Source organism: Gymnoscopelus braueri, assembly GCF_963280865.1.
Source record: "Gymnoscopelus braueri genome assembly, chromosome: 9".
Classification (NCBI taxonomy): domain Eukaryota; kingdom Metazoa; phylum Chordata; class Actinopteri; order Myctophiformes; family Myctophidae; genus Gymnoscopelus; species Gymnoscopelus braueri.
This window is the reverse complement of record NC_137610.1, coordinates 38,896,755-38,909,630: the sequence shown is the minus strand read 5'-3', so window position 1 is coordinate 38,909,630 and position 12,876 is coordinate 38,896,755. Positions and strand designations below refer to the sequence as shown.

Sequence of the window (12,876 nt, the reverse complement as noted above, 5' to 3'; positions counted from 1 at the left end):
GTGTGTGTGTGTGTGTGTGTGTGTGGGGGGGGGGTGTGGGGGCGGGGGACAAGCAATTACCGGTTGGGACAGACATGGCACTGAGAGGGATAGAGGAGAACAGGGGAGGACAAAACCTGACAGGGGGGAGAGAGCGAGAGAACGTACAGGGAGAGGAAGGAGAGAGTATGGTTGGTCGCCATCTCTGTGAGAGAGTGAGAAAGGGACACATTTTAGAGAAATGTATCCATAAAAGACACAGATTGGAAAATAGAGGCTGTGTAATGCAGAGTAGTACTGGAAGTGACATCATTGGTTCTGATCGCCTGTGCCTTTTTACTACGTACCAGTTTCAGACCTTATTCACACAGCGGGAAGTGTGGTGGGGGTAGACCCCACTAAATAGTGGCTTGTTTTCCAAACAGATCAGGTCTCTCAGTATCCAACACTAATCATCACTAACCTACGGACACGTAGCCACAGCGACACAAACATGCATGGAGAGAGAGAGAGAGAGTGATAGACCAGTCCAAAGCGGTTTAAACATGATTTATACTTAGATGCACGGTGGTGTCGCACGATCTACAAGCTCACAATGCGTCACAGCGTTGTTGGCTTCACACCGCCGCGCAGCAAAGTATAGATCAAGCCTTAAGCAAAGTAAGGAAGGACACATTACCGTGTGTGCGTTATTGGATGCTGTCTAACCATACCATGTCTCTTCTCCTGTTTGCAGAGGAGGGCATCAATCACGAGTGCAAGCTGTGTAACCAGATGTTTGACTCACCTGCCAAGCTGCTCTGCCACCTGATAGAGCACAGCTTCGAGGGCATGGGAGGTACCTTCAAGTGCCCCGTCTGCTTCACAGGTGAGGGACGGAGAGACAACAACTCTAAACCCAAATCTATGCTCAATCGCACGACAGTGTTGCCTGAAAATAATGTATGGATGGCCCAAGTACTGATTTTCAAGCTTACGGCGCATCACAATGTTGGAAGCCTGAAAGTCAGTTATTTTCGCTGAGCATCACCATCGCATACACAGAAATATTTCATACTCTGCACAGTTATATTGACAGATGTTGTAAGTTTGTATCTAGACAATGTATAGTTTAATGTGAACATTTTATGGAAAAGCATGTTAAACGGCAACATTGTAAGCTGCTTTGAAGAAATGATGCACATCTCGACTCGTACAGTTTTTAACCCCACCGTACTCTGAAATACTGTAGGCCTTCAAATAAATCACTGTACAACTCTCAAACCTTTCGGAGGCAAATAACAAGATGGTGGAGGCCTTAACCATGATCTGTGCATTTCCCTTCATCACCTGTTTTACCTGAAACGATAAACCAAGGCACCCACCCTGTCCTTCTATCTGAATCTCTTTCTATCCCCATATGCTCTCTCTCTTCCATGACCTCAGTTTGCTCTCTCCCGCTCCTCTCTCTCTCTCTCTATTGGTTGTAGAGTTTGTGTTGTGTTGTGCCTCCCCCTCAGGTACACAGCACTACTTTAAACTTTAACTCTATTCCTTGGTGGCTTATGAATTAGTAAGACAGGCACCGCTCCTTTGGGGAGGCTTAATAATTCAACACATGCACACGCACGCACGTGCATGAGACCACAGCCAACCAAAAGTTTACTGAAACAAAGAAGATGGAGAGAAAGAAAATGCAACACACAATAGTGAAGCGGAAGTAAAAAAAGAAAAAAGAGGATAATTTATTGATAAATATCACAAAGTCTACTGAGGATACTTCTGCAGGTTTCTCTTCCTCTTTCTTCCTATCTCTTCCTGCACCCACTTTTCAGTGTGTACTCTCTCACTGTAATCTCTCGCTCTCTGTCCCCCCTCTCTCTCTCCATATCTATATCCTGTGAGCTCCATATTGCTTTTTTTGTGGGTGTATATCCGTGTGTGTGTGTCTGTGTTTATGGTTGTTGACAGGCGTCAAGTGTTTATTTACTGTATATATGTGTGCCAGCGAACACTTTTATTTGTGTGTATGTACAGTGTATAGGTGATACAATCAGCAAACAGGAAATGGCCTTGAAACGTCTCCTGTAAGATCTCCTCTCCTCTCCTCATCTCCCTGCTCATAGCATCATTCATGTACTGCTGTCTCGGTTGACTTTTAAGTTCTATTGTAACACTACAGTCATTTACTTTTTTTTCCTCATGTAATACTGAACATGTAAAAAGTAATATTGTTATGACTCAAAACATTTAACCACTTAAACTCTATATGTTTCCCTCATGTGTCTATTATACTTGGTCCCCTCCTTTTCCCCCTCTTTCACCAGCCTCTGGTGGACAAATTGGTGCACAGAATGACATGCATGAAGACTGCCCCGTTAGGCGTCTAAACCAATTAATGACTTAGTCCCTATTCAAAGATTTTCTGAAATATATATAGATTTAAAAAAAAATAACACTACAGTAGTTGTTTTGAAAATTCTGAAAAAAGTTATGACATGCCCAATAAGTTTATAATGAGATGCCCTATAATGCCCAACAATGACATACCCAAAATAGAGATGCCAGGGTGAAAGTAGCTACCACTTGAACCCAAGCATCTCTATAATGGGGGGACATTTGCCAAAAATAGCCGATCTACCAGCCCACAACACAACGTGCTGTGAGGTTGTAGATCAGGTATTTTTAACAGCTAAGAGATTTGTCGCAGAGGGAAAACAGTTCACCAAGCACAGAGACAACTCATGTCCAGTTTACAAAGTATAAAGTGTGCAGCTATACAGTATAAGGGAACTTTTTGTGTATGTTTGCCTCCATTGATGGTTGTGTTCTGTTGGTTCCTTCCCTTCCCTCAGTGTTTGTCCAGGCCAACAAGCTCCAGCAACACATCTTCGCCGTCCACGGGCAGGAAGACAAGATCTACGACTGTTCACAGTGTCCCCAGAAGTTCTTCTTTCAGACTGAGTTACAGGTTGGTGGCCATTTACTCTACCCCGTCTCTGCTGTTCTGTCCTTCATTCTGGCCTCTCTGTCTCTGTCTGTTGTTTTGATGTTGTGTTCTTCTATTGTTCTATCATTCTTTCTGTCTACGCCGGTACCAGCTCTGATATTCAGTTAATTGTTTCATCATTATAGCATTTTAGTTGTTGTTGTTGTTTTTCTTCTTCAGTATGTTTGACATAGGGTTTCAGGGTTTTGGGAATTTACTTGGTTTATTTGATATACTTTTAGCCTTAGTTTTTCAGGTGTTATGAGGAAAGCCTTGATTTGCAAAAACTGAAAAGGGAAGGATGAAAGAATGCAAGAAAGATCAGATATGATGGGTGGAAAAACTAAATAAAGTAAACAAAACACATTTTATATGCAGTTCTATTTCGTTTCAGCTAGTTTCAGATACGGTTTTTAGTTTTGGCCAACAAAACGATTTCTCCCTTTTTAGTTTTAGTCTTAACTATAATAACCCTGATGTGAACTATGATGAAAATGAACTACCTCATTTATTTGAGTTGAAACTGAATGGAGTCCAGCCTGGACTCAATGGAAGCTAGCAGTGCTAATGGGGTACTTCTGAGTGTCCGTATGGTCACTGACCATTAGACTACCCCATACTGGATTATCTATCATGATAGCTCTTTAAGACCCACCACACTGGACTCCCCTCCCTCCATCTCTGCCTCCCAGCCATCCATCTCCATTTCTGTTGCTGTTGGGCGGAAACCTTGTATGTCCAAAACCGTTCGGAAAACAGAACGTGTGTTCCAGTGGATCCAATGTAGTTATTTTTTACTTACTTGTTAAAGGGATTGTAGGCAACATTAAGCCTACATTTTAAGAATATTTATATATATATATCTAGCATTTTTTCCCCTCTATCAGCCACTATATAATGATGCTGGGGTGTTTTCCTGCATTGAAACACAGTCCTCTTTCTGAAATCCGTATTTTCCCTACAATTTATGTTTTGACATCCGGGTATCCGGGACGTAAATGCATGTGCGCGTCCGTGGGCGTCCGTGCGCGTCTGCGCGCGTCCATGCCCGTGTGAAGTGTTTGGGTGAAACCGAATGGGACCGAGTGCAGCCGACAAAAATGGAACGAGCCGCCATTGTTTTCTCTGTAGGCAGTTTATACTTCTTACTTTCGGTTTTAAAACGCTCTCAAACTTATTTTTTGAGGCACGGAATTTACTTTTAAGATATCGTTTGGATAGAATTTAGTTGTTTAACTTCATATATGTGGTCAATTTATCATGAAAGAGCCTATTTAAAAATAAAAATTCAGAGAACCGGCAGGGGCGGGCAGTGACATGCATTGTCCCCCCTGCGTCACCCCCTGGTGGTCGGGGAAACGAACTGCTGATGAGGAGGGGGGGGGGAGGGGGGAGGGGGGGGGGGGGGTGCGGTGTTTGACAATAGTTTTTTTCTTTTTTTTAATCTCTGAACTCGCCTACAATCCCTTTAATATTTTTCATAAAACCCACAGACAGACCTAACCACTTTCAACCTGGCATCCCTGTTTTGGGCATTTTAATCATAGAAGGAAATATTGAAAATAGCCGGTCTACAAGCTCCCAGTGTGTCGCATGGCGTCGTGATTGTGTAGATATTGTAAGCTACTTTCACTACATTTGCATGATTCCGTCATACAATGAAAAAAACATAAAATTGTGAAAAGAAAAAACGAAATACGGAGATGCAAGGTTTCTTCCCAACAGCGTCGATACGTACTCCTCCTTACCCCAGCTATCTGACTAGTCTCTATCCTTCCCTCTGTCCATCTCTCATCCTATCCATACCTCTCTCCCGCCAGGCTCCCCGTACATCGGTATGACCCTCCGTCCATCCCTCCTTCCGGTCATCCCTCTTTATTTCTGTCCCTCCACACCTCCTTCACACCCTCATCTCGCTTTTCCGCTCTATCTCCAGACGTCTCTCTCCACCCTGTTCAGCCTTCCTCCCTTCCATTACTCCCCCTCCTATAAACCCACCTTATCTCTTTCTCTGTCAACCCGTCCCATCTTCTTCTCCACCCCTCACACCCCTCCATCCTTCCATCTCACCTCATGGAGCCCTAGCAGGGTTCTGGCAAGATTCCGGTCATTAGGGTCCAGACACATCTGTGTGTGTGTGTGTGTGTGTGTGTGTGTTGAGAGGGTATAACTCACCCACGAGTAGGTCTGTTGGCCAGGTGGGGTCAGTTCTGCGACGCTGTGTCTCGTCTTTCGTTGTCATCCTTCCCATAAGACCCCCTCCCACGCCCCGTTACCACTCTTCAAGTCGAGGTCATCCTTATACCCTATCTTTATTTCCTCCACTTTGAACCTTGCGGCCCTATTTAGATCTTGTAATTACAGGTGAAAACTTTCGAAAGCAGTTTTTTTTCTTCTTCAAATAGCTGCGACGCATTGTGAGCTTGTAGATTGGCTATTTTCGCTATATTTGAAATAGGGCTCAAGTGGTTAAGTTATTTCTATTTATTTTCTTTTTACATCTACCGTTTAACATAATAGCTTGTGATCCTCCCCTGTCACTTGTCAGTCATCACATCCATTTGTTGAATTAACAAGATTTTACCATGCGTGCCGGACACTGCCGGTATCATAAGCATCCATGCTAATATCCATGCAATAAGGCCACAGAATCTACATCCTCCAAATTGTCCTGAACCACTGGCTAAATAACACACACACACACACACACACACACACACACACACACACACACACACACACACACACACACACACACACACACACACACACACACACACACACACAGGATGAGGCAGTGATGCAGGGCCGGAGGTGGTGGGCATATGGCCGGTCAGTCCATTTAACAGCGGGGTGATTGCTGGACCCTGTCGGTCACTGTCCACACACACGTGCACGCACGCACAAACACACACACACACACACACACACACACACACACACACACACACACACACACACACACACACACACACACGTGCTCCCACACGTACACACAGGTTCCTGACAGAGAGATAAACACCAGTCTATGGCACAGCATGGATGCACCCACCACCCCACCGGCTCATATATAGACGCACGCACAAACATGTGCGCGCGCACGTACACACCGTCGTGTCATCCATCCTCCTCTCCTCCTTTCCTACACTCTCCATCCACAGAGGCCTCCTTTCTGCATTGAATCAATCCATGCTGGTCATCAGGTTCAATACAACACAGCTGCTTATTGTTTTCTTTCTCACAATATTCATAGTTTTGTATCATTCTTGTTCTGTTACTGCGCGCGCGCGTGTGTGTGTGTGTGTGTGTGCACGCACACACGTGCATGCGTGCATACGTACGTATTTGCACGCAAATATTTACGTACTCTATGTATGTGAGTGCGTGCGTGCATGTGTGTGTGGCATGTGCATGTGTGTTTGTGTGCGTGCGTGTGTGCGTGCGAGTGTGACCACCACTTCTGGCCCAACTTGCCCTTCCACAGCCTTGTGCCCCAGGGGAAGGCTCTCTAAGTGGGCTAGACAGAAAGGCTGACTGGGGGAGATGGAGAGCCACGACCATGGAGGTTAACCCCACGGCTAGCTGGAATCGCGCGTGTGTGTGTGTGAGTGAGTGCGTGAGTGCATGCGTGCATGTGTCTGTGTGTGTGTGCGCGCGTGTGTGTCTGTACATCTGCAAATGGAATGGGGTAATTTGTGTGTGTGTGTTAATGAGGTGCAGATGGATGCACAGGGCTGGTTGGCCCGCTAGAAAACGCTATGGCCTCTTTCAACCCCTCAGAGGGACCGTATGATGTCCACACACACACACACACACACACACACACACACACACACACACACACACACACACACACACACACACACACACACACACACACACACACACACTCTACATACACAACTCTTTCATTAGTCCCCCTGTGTCTCTCCCTGGGGGGTCTGTGCAGGATGGACACGTCATTGCATCATCCTCTCTCCCTCATGACCACCTCCTTCTGCACTCCTTCATGTTATTCCTTTGTCTCTGCTCTCTCTCTTTCTCCCCTTCTCTCTCTCCCTCAATCATTCACTCCCCCATCTCTATTGCTTTCCCCACACAGTTGTTTAATTTCTCTCTGTCTCTTTGTCTCTCTCTCTCTGTATCTTTCTCTCTGTCGCTCTCTCGCCCCTCTCTCTCCCTCTTTCTCTCTCCCTCCTCTCTCTCTGCGGGTCCCAAAAGAACCAGCCTCTATGCATATTTTAGTCCCTCTCCTCTCCTCTCCTCTCCTCTCCTCTCCTCTCCTCTCCTCTCCTCTCCTCTCCTCTCCTCTCCTCTCCTCTCCCCTACTCTCCTCTCCTCTCTTCTGTGCTTCTCCCCTGTGTCCCATAAATAGTGCAGACATAAGCTGGTAAATAAGAGATGTTTTGGGGTGTGTGTGTGTGTGTGTGTGTGTGTGTGTAAATAAGAGATGCTTTGGCCCTCATCAGCAGGGCCCTCCTGGATCAATCCCTGCCTTTACTCCCGACTACACACACACACACACACACACACACACACACACACATCTTGTCTCCCTGCATCTTTGTTTGCTCGTCTTTGTAGTTACTTTTTGTTTAGTTCAGTTTTTCATTCTGTTCATCTCTCCTTTCTTTCTGTTTCCCTCTTACTTTCTTCTATGAACTGACTCTGTTTTATATTTTCGTCCTTGACCTTTTTTTCCTTTTACCTGGTCCCTCTCCCTCCTTCCCTCCTTCTTTCTGTTTCTCATCTCTCTCTCTCTCTCTCTCTCTCTCTCTGCGGTGCTGAGCTCTGCAGCTGTTAATCTATTTACCCATTCACCCCATCATGTATCTGTCAATGTATCTATCCATCTGCTTCCATCTGTCTGTCAGTCCATCCCTCCGTCCGTCCGTCCGTCCGTCTGTCCGTTCATCCATCCATCCATGACCAGTTCTATAAATAAATATATAAATAAAAACAAACTGCTGTTCCACTCGCTCTTAGCCTGGCCCCTCTCTCTCTCTCTCTCTCTCCCTGCAGTGTGCAGTATGTTTTACCTCTGACAGAACTTTGACTCTGCACACTTTTTTCCCAGCTATGAGGCAATGCGGTGCTGTGACCCCCCCCCCCCTCCACACATCGCTCCATCCCTCATTGTATCTCTGTGTCTATCAGCTATATTGTTTCCTTTAGCTCTATTCAATATTTCAGCGCTATTGGAAGTACAGGATGGATGGATGGATGGATGGATGGAAGGAAGGACAGAAGGAGGAGTGGGCGTGGATGGGAAAGTTGGTGGTGAGGGGAGGGTGTTTATTTGTTATCTAGTGTCTCTCCCTCTCTACCTCTCTCTCCACCCCTCTCTCTCTCTCTCTCTCTCTCTCCGTCTATCCCAGTGGTGTTGAATATTTGAGAGTTGTGGCTCTACGCACACACTCACACATGCACCATGCACACACCACTCACACACACACATCCATGCACACGTACACAAACTTGACCTTACAGACAGCTTGCAGTCCATGCAGTATGAAAGGATGATGAGATGGATGTGTAGGTGGACGGAGGGATAGGAATTAGACACAGCCAGGCAAACAAGTGAACAGATGGACTAAAAGGTGTATACCGTACATTCTAGATTAAATCAATTGAAACAAAAGGATGTAGGCAGATGGATGAACAGACAGGCAGGCACACTTGCAGGCACAATTGTGAGTCCAGCATAACCTTGCATCATCAGGCTTTCCACATGGCAAGTCCAACATATAGATCAGTGCTTCAAACTTTTTAATTTCACGTACCCCTTAACTCTCAGTTACAGACCTGTAACAGTCCATTTAGACCCCCCTCAAGGAACCCTGAGGGTCCCTGGACCCCACTTTTGCCTCCTTTCGACTGGCAGTCCAGCCCCGCACCGCACCGCACCGCACCTTTTGGCCTCGCAAAGCCTCGCATGGCCCAGCACCCAAAATATCTCCGGTTTCCATAGCACAAAAGTTCCCCCTCTCAAATCCACAGGTATGCGTAGCCGTAGATCATACCTGTTATTGCTTCTTGCTTATTGTAATGTAGACCAAGTGGCCAATTGTCCTGTATACAAATGCAAATCACCTGTCCAGGAGTACTCCAGCTATCGGTAAGAACCACCTTACAGGTCTGTAAACTCCTAATGGATGTTGTTAATAAAACTGTTAATAAACAACAAATGCAAACAAATCAGCAAAGCCAGTGCAAATCACAGCAAATTGAGTGCAATATATACAAATGAAAACAAAAATCACAGCAAACTATATACATATTCTGAAATCCTGGGGGAGAGCAAATACGGTCCTCACTTTAGTCTATCGAAACATCATGACCACGGCCAATCAGTGGCAAGCAGCATTACACATCATCGGTTTGGCCCTGTTTGGCCCGCTTCGGCCCCACTGAGCCCAGGTCCTTGTATATGGAAATGACGGCACAAGTAGGCGGTGCGGGGACTTGCCACTGGTATAGATACATATCCGTGAGGAATCAGCCAATCGGGTGCAAGCTATCCGGCTGGGGTATGGGATGTACACTATAGTAGCTCCAGGAACTACGTCAGGAGTCCTGAACGTTAGCTGCAAGCAGAGAGAGAGATGCATATATACTGTAGTAGTGCGTCCCAACACTTGCTTTCAACACGGAGCCGGCTGTATTTCTTCCTGCTCCATTTAGTCCACTAACTGCCACACTACTTGTTGCGCTACAAATACGGAAGCTGGGAAGGCAAGTCAACATTACAGCAAATTTATTTCAAAAATATATTTTAGGAAATTCAGAATTGTAGAAAATAAGAATCTTGTTTTTTTTTAGAATCAGAAGGTTCTGGTTAGGTCCAGTCAGAACCAACTATATAAGGCAACCGCTCATTATTGACTCAGACATCACATTAACTCCCCTGTCAAGGACTGCTGCTCCGCTTTCACTACATCAGTGGTTGAGGTGCCTGTACAAAAATCACGGATAGAAAAATATCAAATCCTTCTGTTCTCGGAGCAAAACTGAAAAAGGGTTTTTCATTTTATTGGCTAATGTAGAGCAGGGGATCAAGTCCCAGACAGCCGAAAGCCTGTAGTGTGGAGCAGAAGCAGTGTTGTATGTTAGAGCAGTGATATTTGGCAGTCTGTGTGTGAATAACATTGTCTTTGTCTGAGTGTCTCTGTCTCCCTCTAACTGAATTATGGAGAAAGTGTGTATGTGGTTGAAATGGCAATAGGGTTGTGTGTGTGTGTGTGTGTGTGTGTGTGTGTGTGTGTGTGTGTGTGTGTGTGTGTGTGTGTGTGTGTGTGTGTGTGTGTGTGTGTGTGTGTGTGTGTGTGTGTGTGTGTGTGTGTGTGTGTGTGTGTGTGTGTGTGGGGGTGGGTGGGTGGGTGGGTGGGTGGGTGGGTGGGTGTGCCTGTCTGTCTGTCTGTCTGTCTGTCTGTCTGTCTGTCTAGGTGCTGGGGATGTGACTGTTGCATTGAGCCACAGTGTGTACCACTTGATCCAGCTATCCCCATGACATGGTGTGTGTGTGTGTGTGTGGATTTGATCTGGGGGTCCCAGTGGCGTTCCAGGGGAGCATACTCAGCTGCCCCATGCTCACTGGGAGACTCTTGCGTTATTAGAATGGGGACTTGGGACGCACAAGGACGCACAAGCCCATGTGCACACACACACATACACACAGAAAAAAATATACACATACAATACACTGACAGTGATACACATGCCTGCACACATATTGCACACTATGCCCCCCCCCCCCCCCACACACACACACACACACACACACACATACACGCACACGCACACACTCCCGAAGCTCCGCAATAATGTCAGAAAGGGAAAATGTGATGCACAAACAGACAAAGAGAAAGGGAGAGAGACAGAGAGAGGGGGGGGGGGGAGAAAGAGAGGAAACAGGAATACATAGAAGTCAAAGCTGCTATCCATTATAGAACATAAACCTGTCTGGTAGTCATTGTGAAATGATTCCATTGCCTAAAATGTTGCTATTTTTTGTAAACAAAGGTTTAGAGATTACTAATAACCCCCACTTCTATATTGTCCAGCAATTTATACATTCAATTTAAAGTAAGGTTTTCAGTGTTATTTCTGGTGCATATCTTTGTTCTTGCACCAACCATGCAAGCCATGCTTTTGCACAGAAGTAGAACGTGTACTGTAGTTTCTATGCTCTGCATTACTGATGAAGACCCATCTCGTCCTCATCACTGAATACCATATTGTTGCTTTTGGGAAACCTTGTATGTCCAAAACCATATATTTTCAGGAAATGGAAAAAAATTACCTGTGTTCCAATAGATCAAAATAGTTATAAATAATATATTAATAATAAATATTATTTAGTCACAAGCTTTTTGTTAAATACTTTTCCTTGATTCAATATTTATAAAACCTACAGACAAGACTTAAACAATGGTGTCATTATAGGCGAACATTTTGAAAACCTTTAAAAAATAGCGATCATAGCAGACGCGTTGTGAGCATGTTCTATAGATTGGCTGTTCTTGCTACTTTTGTGCCACACTCTCAATACTACAAAGAAGTATAAAATAGGCAATAGGGCATTCATTTATGAAAAAACTAAAGAGATGATATATGGAGATATATATGGAGGTTTCTGCCCGACAGCAACGATATTGGAGTGTTAAGCACTTAAACCCTATACTTCGTTGACTGGGGTCTCCCAGGGGCCTATACTTGATCCCCTCTTTTTCCCCCCTATACAAAATCTCTACAAGCTCACAACAAGTCGCAGTGTGATGCATTGCGAGCTTGTAGATTAGCTATTTCTGCCCAATAGGACATGCCCACAACATGGATGCTAGGGTTCATGTGGTTAATGTGGGGATAGAGTCAGAGATGATGAGGAAACACCTAGACGGTAGAATGTTGGAGAGGGAATGAAGGAGAGCGAAGAGGATGTTGGAAGCAGAAAACCTGAAGGTGGAGAACTCTGTCAGAGAAAAGTGTTTTTTCACAAAGCGCAGCCGGATTAATGATAGAGAGAGACAGACAGACAGAGAGAGAGACAGACACAGACGGCGACATAGAGAGCTAGAAAGTCAGGAATGTGCGAGAGGAAGTGAGATGTAGAGAGAGAAATGACACTGTGAGCCAGCGCCTGGAGGGTTGCTAACAGCTCGGAAGGTGTGTGTGTGTGTGTGTGTGTGTGTGTGTGTGTGTGTGTGTGTGTGTGTGTGTGTGTGTGTGTGTGTGTGTGTGTGTGTGTGTGTGTGTGTGTGTGTGTGTGTGTGTGTGTGTGTGTGTGTGTGTGTGTGTGTGTGTGTGTGTGTGTGTGTGTGAGAAAGAGAAACAGACACACACACATAAACAGACAGCATGAGAGAGACAGGTGAACAGTGACAGGGTGTCATAAAACAGAATAGTGGAATGGTGTTCTATCAGCCCTGCCAAAACTCACACACACACGAGAGTGCATCACTCATCAACATCAACAGCTGGAAAACCTAAGTCCTTTATTAGCTGCCACCACAAAACCACCAAAATAAATGACAAATTTCCACTTTGGAAACAGAAAACTATTGAATTGAAGCCGTGTGTGTTTGGTCTGTGTGTACTTTGTCAGTAAGTCTACCGCTGTGTTCCTGATACCTTATTTTGTCCTGTTAGTTCCATGCAGGTATGTAGAAACGCATGGCGTGCATGTTGTGAACTACCACAGATCCAAGCAAAACAAGAACAGCAACTAACCTATGCTAGAGCCAGTTTAATCTAAACCACATAGATAACTAAACCATGATAGCCTGTCTAATTTAAACCACCCAATGCCAATCACATGAAGTATGGCCATCAAATCTAAAGTCTGATTGGACCGAAAGTATTTGGCACAATACTGTAAAGCTTCTGTTGAATTTCTACTCTGTTGCGATGCATTGTGAGCATGTAGATCA

General features: G+C 45.1%; 1 protein-coding gene across 2 annotated transcripts in view; it reads left to right on the top strand.

Annotated features, from left to right (window-relative positions):
• Nucleotides 1-12,876, top strand: part of znf423 (zinc finger protein 423) — a 203,660-nt gene that overhangs the window by 181,453 nt on the left and 9,331 nt on the right. For both annotated transcript variants that reach the window (XM_080437953.1, XM_080437954.1), the window contains 2 exons: nt 716-847; nt 2,814-2,929. In XM_080437953.1, the coding sequence (XP_080294079.1) occupies nt 716-847; nt 2,814-2,929 (248 nt within the window). The remainder of the gene's footprint in view (nt 1-715; nt 848-2,813; nt 2,930-12,876) is intronic.